This window comes from Chrysochloris asiatica, unplaced genomic scaffold (assembly GCF_000296735.1).
Source record: "Chrysochloris asiatica unplaced genomic scaffold, ChrAsi1.0 scaffold00014, whole genome shotgun sequence".
Classification (NCBI taxonomy): domain Eukaryota; kingdom Metazoa; phylum Chordata; class Mammalia; order Afrosoricida; family Chrysochloridae; genus Chrysochloris; species Chrysochloris asiatica.
In genome coordinates, this window is record NW_006408532.1 from 25,657,654 (window position 1) to 25,676,517 (window position 18,864).

The window sequence follows — 18,864 nt, forward strand, 5'->3', positions numbered from 1 at the left end:
AATTGGCTGTACGTAGATGCTTTAATTTCTGGATTCTCGATTCTGTTCCATTGATCTATGTGCCTTTCATTGTACCAGTATCAAGCTGTTTTGACCACTTTCGCCATGTAGTATATTTTAAAGTCGGGGAGTGACAGGCCTCCAACCTATCTTCTTGTTCTTAAGCAGTGTTCTGCTTATCCTGGGTCTCTTTCCTTACTGACTATTTTTTGTTTAAAAAAAAAAAAAGACTTTTGGAGCACAGTAACATTCATTTGTTTACACAATATTGATGGCTACTTTTGCTTAGAAGGACAGAGTTCTAACAATAGAAAGAAACCATATATCCTACTAAGCTGGAAAGGACTTCTGGTGTGGTGCACTGGTCTGCGAACCACAAAGTGAGCAGTTCGAACCCATCATCTGCTCCTCGGAAACCCTATACAGTTGGAACTGACTCAGTGACACTTAACAATAATAACAACAAGCTGAAAATACTTCCTGTCTTGTCCTTTTTGAGTAAATCATCTGATCCCCAGTATAAATAGTGATCAAGAGCATGGAAAACCTACTTCTTTGGTTTATTATGATCATTAAATGAACTAATTTGTATAAAATTATGCCTGCTTGTTAAGTGCCATTGAGTTGATTTAGACTTTGCTGTTATTTCCACTTGATGCTTTTATTCTTAACAGAAAAATAACAACAAGAATTTAAAGTCTACAATGTCATAGAAACATTGAGTCTACTGTTACTGAAGAAAGTAATGTGTTTTTTGTTTCTTTCTTTTAAAATCAGTAGTGCCTATTATCAAAATTTACTTTATAAATGTAGAGAAATGATTATATCTTTAAGACAGTATAGTATGTGTGTTTAAAAATCAAACCAGAACTTTCTTCTGGCTTACCAGACTGACTATATATGCTAGATCTCTAAAGTTGGTATGTATCCTCTTAGAAATTACAAGATCCATCGGGTTAGCAACAAACAGTATTAGAACTATTTATATATTTGTCTGATTTTGTTTTAATATCTATTTTATATATATATATATAATTTATAATGTATATTCAATATCTAGGAGTCTTGATGTGGTACGTTAGGACCAGCAATGAGCTGTTACCCACAAGATTGGCAATTCAAGTCTACCACCCACTCCTTGGAAATCATATACAGGCTTGCTGTGTGTCAGAACTGACTCGATGACATTTAACAACAACATACAATATCTGTACAGAACTTCATGTTTATAATTTATTAATAAGTAAGAAACATGTGCAAAAAACGCTTATTTGTGGGTTGCTTGGTCAAAAATGTGTGGAGACCATCCAAGGACAGAATGATAGAATTTAAATGGAGACCTAGCCATAATAGGAGTCAAAGCCACTTCTATAACTTAGCAAGTAAGGACAATTAGATTCATAGAAGTGAATTGAGTTGTCAAAGTTTAAGCTAATCAGTGACCCAGTGGTCATCAATTAGACTAGAATCAGGGCTATTTGGCTCCTAAAGCAGACTCTGTTGTTGGTTCTCTTATGTGAACATGCCTGGCATCTGTGGTTAGAATGTGGATATACCTTTCTAACGTAATAAGCCAAACCTATAGCCATAAAACCTTGTCGAGCACAGCTCTTCTACTCTGAAAAACACGGGGTTGCCACCAGTCAGAATTGACGCGCTTTTGGTTTGGTAGGCATAACAGTTTCCTTACTCAAGCATTTGAATTTCACCGTATTTAATCTGAAGTATCAGACCATGAGAAGGCATGAGGAGACCTGGGCCGAGAGCCTTCGTTATAGGAGGCCTGATCTCGACTGCATGGCCGGCTTAAGGCGCGTCACCTTCAATTGCAACACGCTCGTCGGTGACCTTGGTGCACGGGCTTTTGCAGACTCTCTTAGTGAAGATTTATGGCTTAGAGGTAAGTTAAACCAACTTCTGGAATTGAAAACCCTGAATTTTTTATATTAAATATGCTTATTTGGGGGTACAGTAGTGTTGTCTTAAGATATTAAAGCTTATTTCTTTATTCCCCATTAGTTTTTATTTTGTTTTGTAGCTTTTATGAAAGTTCACATATGTTCCTCTATGACCATCCATAGTCTTAACACCCAGAGATAATCACTGTTCATTTAGGTAGATTTTACTATCAGTCTTCTTTTTCTTATTACCATAAATATATTTGTACACCTAGAAATTAGAAAAAAACGAATCATAGTGTACTCACTATTGAATAGTCCTGCTTTTCATGTAATGGTGCATAATGTTGTTAAGTGTCATCTAGCCTATTCGGACACATCGTGACTCTGTACAGGATATCCAAGATCTGTAGGATCAGTGGTGGAGTATGAACCACAGTTTGGTTGTTCAAACCCACCAGCTGCTCCTTGGAAACCCTATACAGGATCGATATGAGTTGGTTTGGACTCATAAAAAACCTGTATATGGTGCCCGCTGAGCAGCTTATGGGTTTGAACCATCAGCCTTGCAGTTAGCAGTCCAGGACTCCAGTGCTTAATGTTGTTAAGTGCCATCGAGTTGGTTCTGACTCATATTGACCCTGTATAGAATTTCCAAGGAGTGGCTGGTGAGCTTAAGCCACTGACCTTGTGAGTCGGTTCTGACCCATACCGACCCTGTATAGAGTTTCCAAGGAACAGCTGGTAAGCTTGAACCACCGACCTTGCGGTTCAAACCCACTTTGTAATCCAGCGCATTAACCCATAGTGCCACACCAGTGCATAATATAGTGTTCCATTATATTGTTCAGCAATGGTTTACATAATCCTTCCCATGCTGTCTGATAATGGAGGTGGTGTACATCTCCCCTGATGTAGACAATTGTTAGTAAACATCTTGTATATATGTTTCTTTGCTCACCTAGATTACTTCCAAAGGGTAAATAATTAAGTAGAATACTCAGTAAAACATGTGTTAACCCTTTTGATGTGCATTGCCAAATCATCTTCCTGAAATGCTGTGCCATTTTATAGTTCACACTAGGCTCATGGTGTGCAAGACCCTCATCACCGTGGGCTTGTGTCACCTTTTAAAGCTTTAATATTGACCAAAAGCCATTGTAGCAAACTAGAAAATACATGAAACATCTCTAGTTTCTCCATCCAGAAACAAAGGGCATCACCATTTTGGTCTAGGGTGTATTTCCTTCAGCATTCCTTTGTGCGTTTTTAAAAGAGGGGAGGAAGTAATCTGTTTTTGTCTGTTTATTAATAAAAGTGGGATTACTCTTTAAAATGTATAGCTCTTTTCATATAGCATACACATGTTACGTCAAGAAACTTGCAGCTAACATCATTTTTGGTGACTTTTTAATGGTTAATTATATGAATATACCAGGAGCTCAGTGGCTTTAGATTTAGAGATTAAACACTGGACTGCCAACCACAAGATCGACAGTTCAAGTCCACCAGCTGTCCTGCTGCTCCACAGGAGAAAGATGAGGCTTTCTGCTCCTGCAGAGATTTACAACCTTGGAAACCCTATGCAGAGTCACTATGAGTCAGACCAAGGAGCTCTGACGGTGTAGTGGTTACAAGTCTGGCTGCTAATCTCAAGCTTAGCAGTTTGAAATTACTAGCCATACTGAGGGAGAAAGATTTACAGTCTCAGAAAACCTACCCTGGGTTGCTATGAGTCAAAACCAACTCCACAGCACATCACCATGATTGCCATGAGTCAGCCAACTCACAGCACTTAACAACAACAAATATGGTTTACTCTAGTACACTTAGTTCATTCAGACTTGTTGGGTATATAAACTGTTTCACAGTACTTTGATACACATCCTTTCTCACATCTGTATTTCTTTAGATCAAAATCTTAGATAGTGAGTTGCTGGATCAAAAGGCTATGTACTTTTGAAAGGCTTTTGTTGTAAGTCAAAAAGTATTGCTACACCACCCTCCCCCCCCCCCAAAAAAAAAAACCCAAATTCTATGCCCTATATTTACATCATGTCCAAACAGCAGTTTTGTCATCCTCCAAGAACTCAAATTGTGTTCCACTTAACCATTCCATGAGTTTGGGGAACAAAAGGAAGTAGAAAGGGGCAGGATCAGGGCTGGAGTATATGTAGTAAGATATCTTATCAGAATTCTCACAGGGCAGCCTTTAATACCTTCAGAGAATGAGCAGATATATAGTTGTGATGGAAAAAACTCCTTGACACAATTTCCTTGGCCTTCTTCTCTACCAGTGCAGTTTCCCGTTTTCTTAAAACTGCTTCCTAGTAAGTCCCCCTGATTGTCCTGAGTTCTTCAAGAAAACCTGTCAAGATCACCCCTTTAAAATCTAATGGCAGTTAGTTGTTAATCTTCTGAACTGATACCTCTGCCTTGAGTTTTAATGACCAGCAGATCCCCTCAGAAGCCACTATTTTGATATTGGACCTTTTGTGTTTTTGGAAGGCACCCTAACTAGATGAAGACAGGTATATAAGTGCAGAACTTATCTGCAACCCCCCACTGATTGCAGAGGCCTCTTTAAACACATGTTGTTTGGAATAAACCCAGGCGTGTCTGAACTGGAACCCTAGTAGCAATACTTGTTGACAGCCTTGTACGACGTTGGCCTGCTGTGATGCAGAAGCAATCACATTTCATTGTTTTACTTTGTACTCACTGGATTTACTGATGAGACTTAAACTTGCTATTTTTGATTGATTTGATTAACTGCTTAATCCTATCCTATACCCATTTTTCTGTGGCAGTAATGTGTAAAGGTTTCATCATGTTTTGTCAGATCCATGTATCTATTTATTTTATTTCTGGCTGTCATTTCTGGAATCTTAAAAGGCTTCCATTGTTTTAAAGTAATAGTCTGTATCAGTATTGCTTTTAAAAAGGTTCATGGTCTTTTCCTGTGATGGGCCCTTTTTACACTTGTGCTTTTCTGGAGATCCCTTTAATTTAAATAAGTTAGGCATTTCAACTCACTGCTGTTCGTGTTTATGATCTCTGTCCTGTTCTTTGTCTGAAGTTTTATCAAGACAGTTCTTCACCATCAGACTTCTGTTATCAATTTTCAGCATATATTCTGTTTGCACATCTTTGGTGTTGGGATTATTTGCATCCTGGTGTGGTGCTTGCTATAGGATAAGTACTAGACCACAAGGTTGGTTGGAACCCCAAGGTCAGCAGTTCAAATTCACTAACTTGGAAACCCTATACAGAGTCAATATGAGTCAGAACTGACTTGATGACACTTAATAAAAATAGCACTTATTTTTCTATAATTTTTCATTCTTTGGTGCAATATTTTGAGAGTTGTGTAGTTTGGAATCATGATCAAAAGAATGCAACAGTACAGTTTGTGCGCTCCACCCAGGTTTAGCTGGTGAGATTTGTACGGACACCAGCATCTTTGCTAAGTGTGAGCTGAGCTTCTCTTCGGTGGTGCTCTGTAGTGGGTTATGTGCAGCTATTGGCTCTTTGACACTGTAACTATGAAATATGATGGGTGACTGAATGGTACTCTAAAATTAGAGAAGATAATCAGGACATGCCCAAGAAGAGTTGTCTTCATTGAGTATTCAATAATATGTGTACGTATGTTTTTGTGTTCAGTTTTTTCAATCTCTGAAATTTAAAACCTGCTGCCATGACTAGTGTTCTACAGCCATCTTTCATGCATGTAAAAGTCAGAGTTGTGTGTATGTTGCTGTTGTGTGTAGCTGGCCAGTGACCGTTGGTCTTTTGTCATAAGCACTCGACCTGCAGCAGTGTGGCCTCACCAGTGAAGGAGCCAGTGCTTTTGTAAAGGCCCTCGAAACCAACCGAACTTTGGTCATTCTGGATATAAGAAAAAATCCACTGATTGGTATGTCACTGCGTTTGTTTTTCATTGATTAACAGATAGTAAAACAAAGAATTTGATTATGTATTGGCAAGTTTTAAAACTTATATATTTCCCTAGTTTTATGATTTTTTGATCTTGTATTTAATAGCTAATTTACTGATTAAAATCGTCTGTACTTATTAATTGTTCTTGGTTGCTGCTCTGAATAGAGGTGAACATAGATAATTCACTTGCTTCCACCAAGAACAGTAATTTCTTCTCATGAACCCTGAGTTCTCAGAAAGAGCATTTCACTCGTTAATTTAACAAGCATGTATATATCATATAGATACAAATGAGCAAGGTGACTCTACACTAAGCACTGGACTGTGAACCAGCAGGTCATCCGCTGCTCCATGGGAGAAAGTTGAGGTTTTATACTCTTGCAAAGATGTACAGGGGTTGCTATGAGTTGTAACCTACTCAACAACACTTAACGAAAGCAAATCCAATATTTGGCGTATAGAAGGGTGTGTGTTGTTGTTGTTGTTGTTAAGTGCCATGGAGTCAGTTCTGACTCATAGTAACCCTGTATGGGTTTCCAAGGAATGACTGGTGAGTTTAAACCACTCACCTTGAGATTCAAACCGACCTTGCGAACTGCTAACCTTGTGGTCAGCAGTCCAGTGCTTATATCAACAAAGTCTCTCTCTCCTGGAAGTTACATTCTAGTGAAAGAGTGCACGTATAAATAAGTAAACAAAAATAAATTTTAGAAAGTATAAGAATACCATAAGTAAGGAGACAGAAGGTATTGTTATGAGTCGGACTGACTAGACGGTATTTAGCAACAGGAGACTACCAGGGAGCACAGTGGCTCTGTAGGATAAGCCCTCAACTGTGAACCACAAGGTCAGCAGTTCGAGCCCACGAGCCACTCTGCAGGAGAAAGGTGAGGCTTTCTGCTCCTGCAAAGACTTAAAAAGCCTCGGATACCCTATACTCGGTCGCTGTGAGTCTGAACCAGCTCAATGGCACTTGACAACAACTACAGAAAGGAGATTGTTTGCAAGTGAGAAATGGTAGTGGCTTAGACTGAGTTAGAAGGTTGGAGGTATAAGAAAAGTCGTTGAATAAAGATTATGTTTTGGGGATATAGCTGACAGGATGAGCAGATTGGTTAGATGTAGAATGTAAAGGAAGGAATAATGAGAGAAAAAGTTCTAGATAGATAATTATATATACGCAACTGGTGGTACCATCACTGAGAACAGGAGGCTGTGGGAGGCACAACATTGAGAGGGTATCAAGATTTGGGTTTGACGCTATTAACTTTAAGATACAATTAAGTATTTAAGTGTCTGAATAATGCTTTCTATACAACTGTGTCCAAAGACTACTAGATCCAAAGTTTGCAAATTTGGTCTTCTCTGCCACCAAATATAACTATTAGAGGCAATATGTGAGTTGGCATGCTTTCATCTTGTTTTTGTGGAAGAAGTTAGAATATTCAGAGGAGAAATAGGCATGTAATAATGCAAATTTGATGTTTCATTTTTATAGGACTAGCAATAATTAGTTGTTTTTTTTTTTAATGACCTACTCATTGGAATACAATTGTTGTAATTTTTGTTTTCATTTTACTTTAGATCATTCTGTCATGAAAGCAGTTATCAAAAAGGTTCTCCAGAATGGAAGGAGTGCTAAGTCAGAGGTATAACATGTTTGAATATCCTCAGAAGAATTTCTCTTTAATTGCCTGCTTTTCTTTTTAATAATATAAAATTTTTGAGGCATTTTTCTGCCATTTTAAAGTTTCAGTCAAATTGTTTGACTCTTTTGGCTTTGAAAATATCATATGATTCTTTAATCTAGCTTCACAGAAATGCAGATCACAAACCTTTTAATGTCTTAAAATATCTAAGTAAAATGAAATGCTCATAAAGGACCAGTTACTGAAATGGAATATTTATCATCTCTTTTCCAGTACCAGTGGATAACTTCTCCATCAGTAAAGGAACCATCTAAAACTGCTAAACAGAAAAAGAGAACTATCATTCTTGGAAGTGGTAGAAAAGGAAAAGCTACTATTCGAATTGGTAACCTTTTCTGTCTTGTCTTTTTAGTGTTATTGAAACTCACACCTTTCATGTGTTCAAGTGTAATAAAATTACAATCTCTTCTCATTGTAAAGATTGAAGGTAACAACCAGTGTTGCCTTCATACATATTATGAACACTATCATTATTTCAGGAATCCTGGTGTGGCACTGTAGCATAAGCATTAGACTGCTAACTGCAAGGTTGGGGGTTCAAACTCTATACAAGGTCTTTGTAAGTCAGAACTGACTTGACTAAACAATACTGAATAACATAATTGTTTTAACAGATTATGAGAATTTATGGAAAATAGACATCATAAACGAATTATTAGGAAACAAATGCTAATCTTGTAAAAAAAATTTTTATTGCCACCTTTTTTGTGTATATCATAAAGAGTTCGTTTTGAGGAAGCTTCCTGGTTGATTATAGTATTTTGGGGTGTGCTTGAATGACAACTCATTAGCAGTTGTGCTTTTGAATGATGTTTCCTTTTAAATGAATTATTCTTCCATTCAGTAGAAAATAAAATTCTGTTTCCTATTTTTTTCTTGTTCCATTTTTCTTCCTTGCAAATTTTTACCCCAAGTTGTAAGTTTTTTTATAATATGTATAAGCAGAAAAAAATACTATGAGCAAGTTTAAAGTTTGGAACAGAAAAACATTCTCTTGCTGTTTGTTACATAATATGTATTAGATTTTCCAAATAGTAGTTAATCTAGAATTTTTAAACCAAGCCTATAGTTTTATGATCAAATTTAATGAAAAAACAAATAATGTATATAAAACATTTAAACAATCAGCAACATAATTAATATTGCATATATAAATTTTATATCCTCACTTTTGCTGCTGTTTTTGAATTGGTCCTAAAGAGATCGTAACTTTTGTTTTCTATAACACTCCTTTAATCTCACAAATAAGGTTTTTTATATAAGACTGAATGGCATAGTGGAATAAATTAAGCCAAATCTAATATGGAACTGATGAACAGTATAATTATAAGGAGTAGCATAAACTAAACCTATTACCTTTGAGTTGATCTCAACTCATAGCAACCTTCTAGGACCAGGTAGACCCATCTTACAGTGTTTTTGAGACTAGATCTTTGCAGAAGTCAACTGCCTGATTTTTCTCCCGTGGAGTACTGGTGGTTTCTAAGCCAGCCTTTCAGTTAATAGCTTAATGCTTAACCACTGTGCCACCAGGACTCCTAAGGAATAATATCAAGGACACAAAATAAATTTTTAGCCTACTAGTGTGGTGCTGTGGAGTCCTGATGTGGCGCTGTGGGTTAATGCGCCAACTGCAGGGTCAGAGGTTCAAGCTTACCAGCTGCTCCTCAAAAACCCTATACGGGGTCGCTGTGTGTCGGAACTGACTCCACGGCACTTCACAGCAACAACAATAGTGTGGTGCTGTAGAATAAATACTGGACCGCTAACTGAAAAGCTAGTAGTTTTTCCTTGGAAACCCTATACAGAGTGGTTTTGAGTCAGAACCAACTTCATAGCACACAGCAATAACAATTTCCCATAGAAAGTCAGCAGTAAGATTAGTTAGTTATATAGCAAAGATCACCAAACAATTAGCAACAGATAGTCTTTAGTCTGGAAACTACCTGAATTTATTAAAATGTGTTCTTTAAACATTTTCATTTAGGATTAAATAAAAAAGGTGTATTAACAATAATAATGGAAATAATAGAAACCACCTCCAATCCTATCATTTATTCAAGAAGCATTTATATTTTCCTTTTCTCTTCTTTGTTTACTTCATTTAAAATTTAAAACATTTTATAGGATTTTAGTTATACTTTTTCATGCATTTGTAAGGTTTCACTGAATTAATGGGTCAATTTTGAAAATTAGTAACAAATTGGAAATAACTTGAATAGCAAATAACTTTTTAATATTACTATAAACATCTTAGTAAATGTAACTTCTTTATTGTTAAAGGATTGTGGTTTTGATTCACAAGTAATCAATTCAATTTATTGGGTCAATTGCCAAGTAGTGGTAAAGATAATTTGTTATTAAATAATGAGAGGTTGTTTGTTATTATTTTTATTTCAAAACTGCCATTTTAGTAAACAACCAAATAGTACATACAAGGTAGAAACTGACATTTGTGATTTCAAACTAATTATTAAAGCTTTGTATCTTATGCAAAACATTTTTTAAAGTTTCTAAATTGGTATTTCCACATATGGTTATTAGGAACATACTAGAAATTCTGTGATTTTAGTACCTAGTAATGTATAGGAGTCCTGGTATGGCACTGTGGGCTAATGCATCAGACTGCAAAGTTGTTTGAACTGCAAGGTCGGTGGTTCAAGCTCACCAGCTGCTCCTTGGAAACCCTATACAGGGTTGCTATGGGTCGAAATGGACTCTATGGCACTTAACAACTAGGTATAGCAGGCCATCATGGGCTATAATAAAAACAATTTTAAATGGTTTTTTTTTTAGCATGAATAAGCAAAATGGAAATGTAACTGAAGTTTATAAGCTCAGTGAGTTTTGCTCTTAAATGTATATTTTATTTCTTAGACTCTGTCATTTGAATGCACTTTTGTTGTTGCTTATAACTCATAACAATCCTGTATTGAGTTTCTAAGGAGCAGCTGGTGGATTTGAACTGCTGACTTTGTGGTTAACAAGTCAGTGCTTATCCTACAGCGCCACACCAAGACACATAGAGGTCATTGAAATCAGAGTCTGGCTGTATAGTTAGATTTTGATGACTACAGGAGTTAAATTATTTATGCAAACCATGTCATATTCATATTGTACTTATGTGTACACAAAGACGATAGCAACTTTTATTGAGAGAGTTTTTTCTTCTCTTCACAAGGTAGTTGTAAAATCTTTTCTTTTTTGCTTCTGTTTTTAATGGTATATTTTCATATACCATAAGTAATGGCTAGTGAGAACATCTAGAATATTCTTGAATTACCATTCTTACTATACAAGTTTTCAGAAAGAATATGGAAATGGTCCTGTTAAGCTTTTTAAATGTTATATGGTTGAAGGTATTTTTGTTTAAGCAAAACTTGGTATTTGTTTGCATAATACGTCTTGTGAACTAGAAATTTTAGAGTCATCCTTGCTTAGTTTACTGTTCTTTGAAATGAATGTTTACTGAACCAGCTGGTTATTTCCTCCTTATGTCTTGTAAGTCCAGAGACTCTAAAACTGAATTGTGAATACATTACCAAAAGCTTGGAAAACAGCGCAAGATGATTCGAGCTCCTAAGAAGCATGTAAATTTATCCAGAAAAAATCCTACAGGAGTATTCAGTGATTGTTATTAAGTTATACTTTATGAAATACATGTGCTGTCTTAACCATATTCATTTCATTTTGCATGCCTTTCTAATACATCTTTTTGTTATTCTGGTTGTTATTAAGTGCCATGAAGTTGGTTCCAACTCAGCAACCCTGTATAGGGTTCCTGAGGAGTAGCTGGTGAGTTTGAACCACCGACCTTGTGGTTCAAACCATCCTTGCATTCCAGTGCTTATTATCCTATGGCGCCACATCAGAACTCCAACTCATCCCCTAACAACCCCAGAATGCCTGGCTGTCTTTGCCAGGGGCGTTTGACTTGGGTGGCCCTGCTCTTCTCCACCCCCATGTCCCTACAAGAATTGACAATCCAGTGCTTCCTCTTGAGGCCGTGATGGCCAGACTTGGATTTGCCTTTATCTTTAAACTGTAACTGCCAACTGACCCCATCCCTACCCAGGTGTCCACCCCTCATCTGTGCCCACCCAGGAAAGGAGCATTGAGAAAGGGGTTAGTGCTGGTCAGCTGAGGCACCTGATTGCCCTTTCTCAGGACATTTCCTGACCATGTCCTGGCCCATCCTTCTTGCCCCTTAGTGCTGGGTGCTGAGGACAGACCCTGGACTTTTGCTTCTTTCTGAGCCCAAGAGCATCCCATCCTCAGGACAACAGCTGCTGCTGCCCCAACCTCAGCGTTCTGTTGGTATCCAGGCCTCACTGGGCAGTGTTCTGTCCCTGATGGCTCCGCTTCAGGACCCTTCCACTCTGACCAGTTCCTCTGTGCTCCTGGAGACTCCCTTCTCCTCTCCCTGGTGGTGAAATACTATGCAATACGAACTTCCTTTCTGTGTGCACATAGGGTCCACCAGTCAGGAAGCTCAGAATTCATTACTGCCAGGCATACATCATTAATATGCAAAATAGATGGTAGGCTTTTTATTATTGTCGTAAATGTGAAGTGTTGGATAATGAGATCGTTGATAAGTGAGAAGTCGGTGTACTTCTAAAATAGATCTTGAGTGATAAAATACATTTGAAGGATGGATCCAGTCCAGGTGCTGTTGAGTGGATATTGAGTCATGGCAACCCCTTATGCTTTTTCAGCTTTTCGGTAGCTAATTTTTCAGTGGATTACCAGGCCTTTCTTCCAAGACACCTCTGCTCCAACCTCCAACCATTTGGTTAGCAATGGAGTGCATTAACTATCTACACTGCCCCAGGGACAATAACCATTTTAATGTACCTTTTTCACTTAAAGTCCTCACAATAGAGAAAAGTAGATGTGAATTTTAATACTTTTGTTCATATGATTTGTTCTAAATATTGTAGGCGTGCTTTCCTACCAAACGTTTCATATAAAGATGCTTTTTCAGTAGGATAATTCTGCAGATTTCAGTCTGGGTATGAAGAGCTACAGACTCACAGGAGTGTAGCGTCATCCCACCTCCTACCCAGCAAGCTTCACTCTTAACACCTTTAGTGGATTGTACAGAGAAAAATTAATCTTAAATTGAGATGATTCATAATGAAAAGTATGTACAGTCTTCCAATCTGAATCATAGTTTTTATTTACTATTACATGTTCTACACATCTCATTGTACTCAGCTTATATTTACTTAAAATGATAGCTTGTTGCTTAGAAAACTTATTTCTCAACCATTCCTGCCCTGTCTGCATTTGTACAAAGTGGTCCTGTTTTTGATGGCCCTGGCATCATTGTCAGGGGCACGTTTGTACTCTTTTTATTTATTTATTTAATGTTTTATTGTGAATTGTGTGATAGTCTACATGGGAGAACATCAGCTTTACATTCATTCCATTATCCATTTCATTGGCATAGTTACCATCCCATCCATGCATCCTCACCCAACCAAGGGGTGTACCCTATAAGCCTGAAACCAGCCCCCACCACCACTGCCACAGTCCTCAGTCCCTTTCCATCTCCAATCCGAGTCCCCAGCCACACCATCTCTTGATGTCGTCTTCTCTGCCTTCATCTCAGGCCTCACCGCCTCTCTGGGTAGGATTCTGCTCTTCGTTCTTCTCCATCGATGATCCCAGGGTCCTCTGCTCCTAAACTGATAAGTTAATCACTCCCCTCTTTGCTACAAAATGTCCATCTTTAAATTTCCAACCCTCACAATCAGTCCTGATAACAATTATTCACCATTGCATCACAAGAGACCCATCTGTATTTCGTTTCATCAGCCCTTCCTGGACAGGCTGGACATTATTCACTGGAAACGCTACCTTCCTCCACACCCTTTGGATCTAGGTTCCCTCTTGAAAGCTTGTAAGCCAGTCACTTCTTGCCTTTGTATCCCTTCCCCCACTTTGGGTAGCCAATGTCCAAGTTGCCCATCCCTGTCTACCCTTTGTGTGGAGGAGGTGGGAATAGTTCTTGGAGCAGGGATTTGTTTCCTCTTTTGAGCTACTGCATTAATGCTTTATTGTGAGTTATGTGATAGTTTACATGGGAGAACATTAGCTTCAAATTGATCCCATCGTTTATCGTTTCCTTGCCATGGTTACAATGCCCTCCATGCATCATTCACCAACCACAGGGTGTACCCCAAAGCCTGCCCCCTGCTCGTCAGCACATAGCCCCTCTCCCTCTCCGGGTCCAAGGTCCCTAGCCTCTCCATTTCTCCACATTGTTGTCTCTGCCTCCATCTCTGGAGTCACTGCTTCTCAGGGTAAGGTTCCGTTCTCCACTCTTCTTCCTTGATGGTCCCAGGGACCTCTGCACCTAGACTGCAAAGTTAATCCCTCCACTCCTTTGGCTACAAAACGTCTGCCTTTACATTTCCAGCCCTCACAATCAGTCCTGATAACAATTATTCACCACTCTATCGCAAGAGACTTATCCATATCTCCTTTCCTTGGCCCTGCCTAGACAGATTGGATATTACTCAGTGGAGATTCTACCTTGCTTCACGCCCTCTGAATCTAGGTTCCCTCTTGAAAGCTTATAAGCCAGACACTTCTTGCCTCTGTAGCACCCCCATTCTGGGTAGCCAATGTCCCAGTTGCCCATTCCTGTCTTCTCCGTGTGTGGAGGGGTGGGAATGATTCTTGGCTGCGAAGATTTGTTCCCACTTTTGAGCTACTGCTTCCATAGGTGTAGGTCAAGTTCATCATATTGTCAGGTTATTCTTTTTTTCCTCTTCTTTCTTCTAATTGAGCTCTGATCATCCAACCATTAAAGCCAGGTCAACTGGGTATTATCTGCAAGTGCGGGTGTAGTTATACATGTGCCCTCTCTTCTTATCAGCTGGACGCTTCACTCTCTACTTTAGTCCTCTGTGGCTATGTCACTGACTCTGGGCGCAAGAGTCCCCAGGTCTTGCCACACTGCTGTCCAACCAGGTTTCCACCCGGGTTCACAAGTCTATTAAATGGTGTAGGGCTTAGCTCGCAGCTTCATTGCTGCTTTTCCCTCACTTCCACTTATCGGTGAGGAACGTGGCCACCAATCAGAGCGTGTATTCCCATTGGCTCTTAGTCTTAGGAGGTTTGCCATTTTGGGTCTGGACAATTTCTAGCTCCCCTCAAGGTATTTCAGTAAGTTATAGGCTGAAGATGGGCTTACATGTTTTCTGTTGTTATGTTTCTGGCTATTCCCCCCACCCCTCCTCAAATGTCTATTTCACAATGGTAGACAAGGGAAACCAAGATTCAAAAGAAAGCCAAGCATCCTAACATTATTCACCTCTTTTCCCCTTTCAAGCCATGCCTCTATCCCTGTATCCTGAAACCCTGTTATTCCAAGGTTGTGCATACATCGTCATTTACCTCTGTCCCATCTAGCCAATGCAAATCTGCCCAACCATTCTCCTGTCTGCCTTGTTCTTCTTTTTTCCTCCCCCTTGTTGTGTATTGCCAGTCCCCCTTACCCCTCCCAGCACTCAGGCTCTCCTATGTCTATTCCCTACCCTCCTCTCATCGTATACATTCTGGTGATCAGCAATTATATATATATTGATTCCCACCCCCACCCACCCCCTTTTAGTGGGTTATTTTTCTTAGTCCTTTACAATAATGGTCTTATGCAGTATTTCTCCTTTTGTGACTAACTAATTTCACTTAGCATAATGTCCTCAAGGTTCATCCACATATACGATGGCTTGCAGCTTCCTTGTTCTTCAAGGTAGCATATACAGTATTCCATTGTGTGCGTGTACCGCAGTTTGTTTATCCATTCTTCAATTGACGGGCATTTTGGTTGTCTCCATTTTTTTTGCTATTGTGAACAGTGCTGCTATAAACATTGGTGTGCATATATCTATGTGTGTTATGGCTCATATTTCTTGTGGGTAAATACCAAGTAGAGGAATTGCTGGGTCATAAGGTATTTCTATTTCCAGCCTTCTGAGGAAGCGCCATATTGCTTTCCAGAGTGGTTGGACCATTTTGCATTCCCACCGACCATGTAGGAGGGTCCCAGGCTTTCCGTATCCTCACTAGCATTTGTTGTCCTCTGCTTTTTGATCTTTGCTGTTCTTGCTGGTGTGAGATGATACCTCATTGTTGTTTTGATTTACATTTCTCTAATGGCTAGTGATCGTGAACATTTCTTCATGTGTTTGTTAGCTGCCCAGATCTCCTCCTTGGTGAAGTGTCTGTTCATGTCCTGTGCCCATTTTTTTATTCGGTTATTTGTTTTTTTTCTTGTACAGGTGTTATAGTTTCCTCTATATTTTTGAAAGAGTCCCTTATCTGATGTGTTGTTGCCAAAGATTTTTACTCATTCTGTGGGTTCCGGTTTCACTCTTTTGGTAAAGTCTTTTGATGCACATAAGTTTTTTATTTTTCGTATGTCCCACTAATCTGTTTTGTCTCCTTCACCCGTGAAGCCATCTGGGCCTGGACTTCTATTGGTTGGGAGTTTTTTGATGACCTGATCAATTTCTACTTTTGTTATGGGTTTGTTTAAGCTTTCTACTTCATTCTGGGTAAGTTTAGGTAGGTCATGTTTTTCTAGAAATATATCCATCTCTTGTAGGTTTTTTAATTTATTGGAGTACAACTCTTCATAGTATTCTGTTATTATCCTTTTGATTTCATTTGGGTCTGTTGTGACATTGCCCATGTGGTTTCCAATGCATGTTATTTGTGTCCTCGCCCTCTTTTTTTTTGTTAGGTTTGACAGTGGTTTGTCAATTTTATTAATCCTTTCAAAGAACCAGCTTCTTGTCCTGTTGATTCTTTCTATAGTTTTTCGATTTTCCATCTCATTTATATCTTCTCTTATCTTTATTATTTTCTTTCTTTTGGTGACTGTAGGTTCCCTCTGCTGGTCCGCTTCCAGTTGTTGGAGATGCTGTGTTAATGTGTTAATTTTTGTTCTTTCTACTTTTTGGATGTGCACATTTATCACAATAAATTGTCCTCTCAGCACTACTTTCACCGTGTCCCAAAGATTTTGGTATGTTGTGTTTTCATTCTCGTTTGTTTCTAGGAACTTTGTGAATTCATGTTTTATTTTTTCTTTTACCCAGTCGCTTTTCAGCAGGGTGTTGTTCAGTTTCCATGTATTCGACTTTATTTCCTTTGTCTTCTTATTGTTAATTTCTAGTTTTATAGCATTGTGATCTGAGAAGATGCTCTGTAGAATTTTGATGTTTGTAATTTTATGGAGGCTTGCTTTGTGACCTAATACATGATCAATTCTAGAAAATGTTCCATGCGCACTGTAGAAGGACGTATATTGGGCTGTTGTTGGATTGAATGCTCTGTATACATCTATGAGATCAAGTTAGTTGATTGTGTTGTTCAGTTCCTCTGTAACTTTGTCAGTTTCTTTCTGGTTCTGTCCCTTTTCAAAAGTGGCATGTTAAAATCTCCCACTGTAATTGTAGATTTATCTATTTCTTTTTTCAATTCCAGTAAGGTTTGCTTCATGTATCTTGGTGCTCTTTCATTGGGAGCATAGATTATTATGGTTATGTCATCTTGCTCAATTGGCCCTTTGATCATGAGATAGTGTCCTTCTTTGTCTCGTATGCTGGTTTTTATCTTAAAGTTTACTTTGTCAGAGATTAGTATTGCCACTCCTTCTTGTTTATTGTTGCAGTTAGCTTGGTAAATTTTTTCCCATCCTTTAACTTTTAGGTTGTTTTTGTCTTTGTATGTAAGTTGTGTCTTGCAGGCACTATATTGAAGGGTATTGTTTTCTTATCCATTCTACCACTCTGTCTCTTCACTGGTGCATTCAATCCATTGACATTCAATGTAATTATCAATGTTGTTGTTGTTGTTAAGTGCCGTCGAGTCGGTTCCTACCCATAGCGACCCTGAACAGGGTTTCCGAGGCTGTAAATCTTTATAAGAGCAGAAAGCCTCATCTTTCTCCTGCAGAACAACTGGTAGTTTCAAACTGTTGACCTTGCGGTAATTATCAATAGGTATGATTAATTGCTGCCATTATGTTACTTTTTTGGTAGTGCTGTTCGTTCGTTTGTTCTGCGTACCTTCTTGTACTGGGTTTGTGGTTTTTATGCTATTTCATGTCAGTTTCTTCTGAGTTTTCATGTTTGCTTGCTCTGCTTGGAAGTTCGTTTTCATGGTAAGTTGTGAAGTATTTACTTTCTTTAGGGTTACCTGATAGTCTACTAACTTTTCTCTCCCTTTAAGAGAATCTTTTGCATCCTGTAATTTACCTGGCATCCTCAGCACCTGGATCTCTGCTGCTATGTTTGTCCCTTCTGTGACATTGATATAATGTTGATCTTTGGTTGACCTCCCAGATCCCTTGAGTTCGTTGTTGTAGTCTTGTTCTATTCTGGACTCTGCTGTCTGTTGACTGAGTTTCAGGTGGTGTTGCCACGCCTGTCAATATCTGGTTGTTGTCTGTTCTTGTTGGTTTTCAGTTCACAGAACTCCCTTTAGTATGCTTTGAAGTGCTGGATTGGTTTTCATAAAATCTCTCAGATTCTGTTTATCATGGAATGTCTTGATCGCACCATCGTATTTGATTGATAGTTTTGCTGGATAGACGATTCTTGGTTGGCAGTTTTTTTCTTGTAGGATTTTGTATATATCTCCCCATTGCCTGCATGGTTTGTTCTGAATAGTCAGAGCTTAATCTGATTTGCTTGTCTTTATAAGTGACATTTCTCTTCTCCTTGGCCGCTTTTAGTATTCTCTCCTTGTCTTTGATTTTGGAGAGCTTGATTATTATGTCTTGGTGACTTTCTTTTGGGGTCTATCTTTCCTGGATACGTTCAACTTCATCTTTCAAGATGTTAGGGAATTTTTCTTCCAGAAGCTCTTCAACTATCTCCTCTGTGGACTTCTCTGATTCTTCCTGTTCCGGAATGCCAGTAATTCTTTAGTTGTTTCTCTTCATGTTATCCAGCATGAATCGTAGACGCTCTTCAGATTTTTTTATCCTTTTTTTCCACTTGCTCTTCTGTCTTAGCAGTATTGAGAGATTTGTCTTCCAGCTCACTAGTTCTGGCTTCCATCTCTTCTGTTCTGTTCCTTTCCCCTTTCAGTGTGTTGTCCATTTCTGATATCTTACTATTAATCATCTGCACCTTTTTTTTTGCAGGTTTTGAATTGTTTCCAATGCTGTATCAATCTTATTTGATTGCTCTTGTAGTACTTTCCTGACTTCTACCTTGTTTTCCACCACCCCTTTTCGGAGCATATGAGTTTGTTTCCATATCATTCTTCTGAATTCTTTCTCAGGGATA

The 18,864-nt window shown here is 38.5% G+C and overlaps 1 protein-coding gene across 1 annotated transcript in view; it reads left to right on the plus strand.

Annotated features, from left to right (window-relative positions):
• The window catches only part of CEP78 (centrosomal protein 78kDa), a 60,304-nt gene that overhangs the window by 12,757 nt on the left and 28,683 nt on the right, over window positions 1-18,864 (plus strand). The window contains exons 5-9 of the mRNA XM_006835011.1: window positions 1,726-1,900; window positions 5,704-5,817; window positions 7,425-7,489; window positions 7,763-7,874; window positions 11,298-11,300. Coding sequence (XP_006835074.1) covers window positions 1,726-1,900; window positions 5,704-5,817; window positions 7,425-7,489; window positions 7,763-7,874; window positions 11,298-11,300 — 469 coding nt within the window. The remainder of the gene's footprint in view (window positions 1-1,725; window positions 1,901-5,703; window positions 5,818-7,424; window positions 7,490-7,762; window positions 7,875-11,297; window positions 11,301-18,864) is intronic.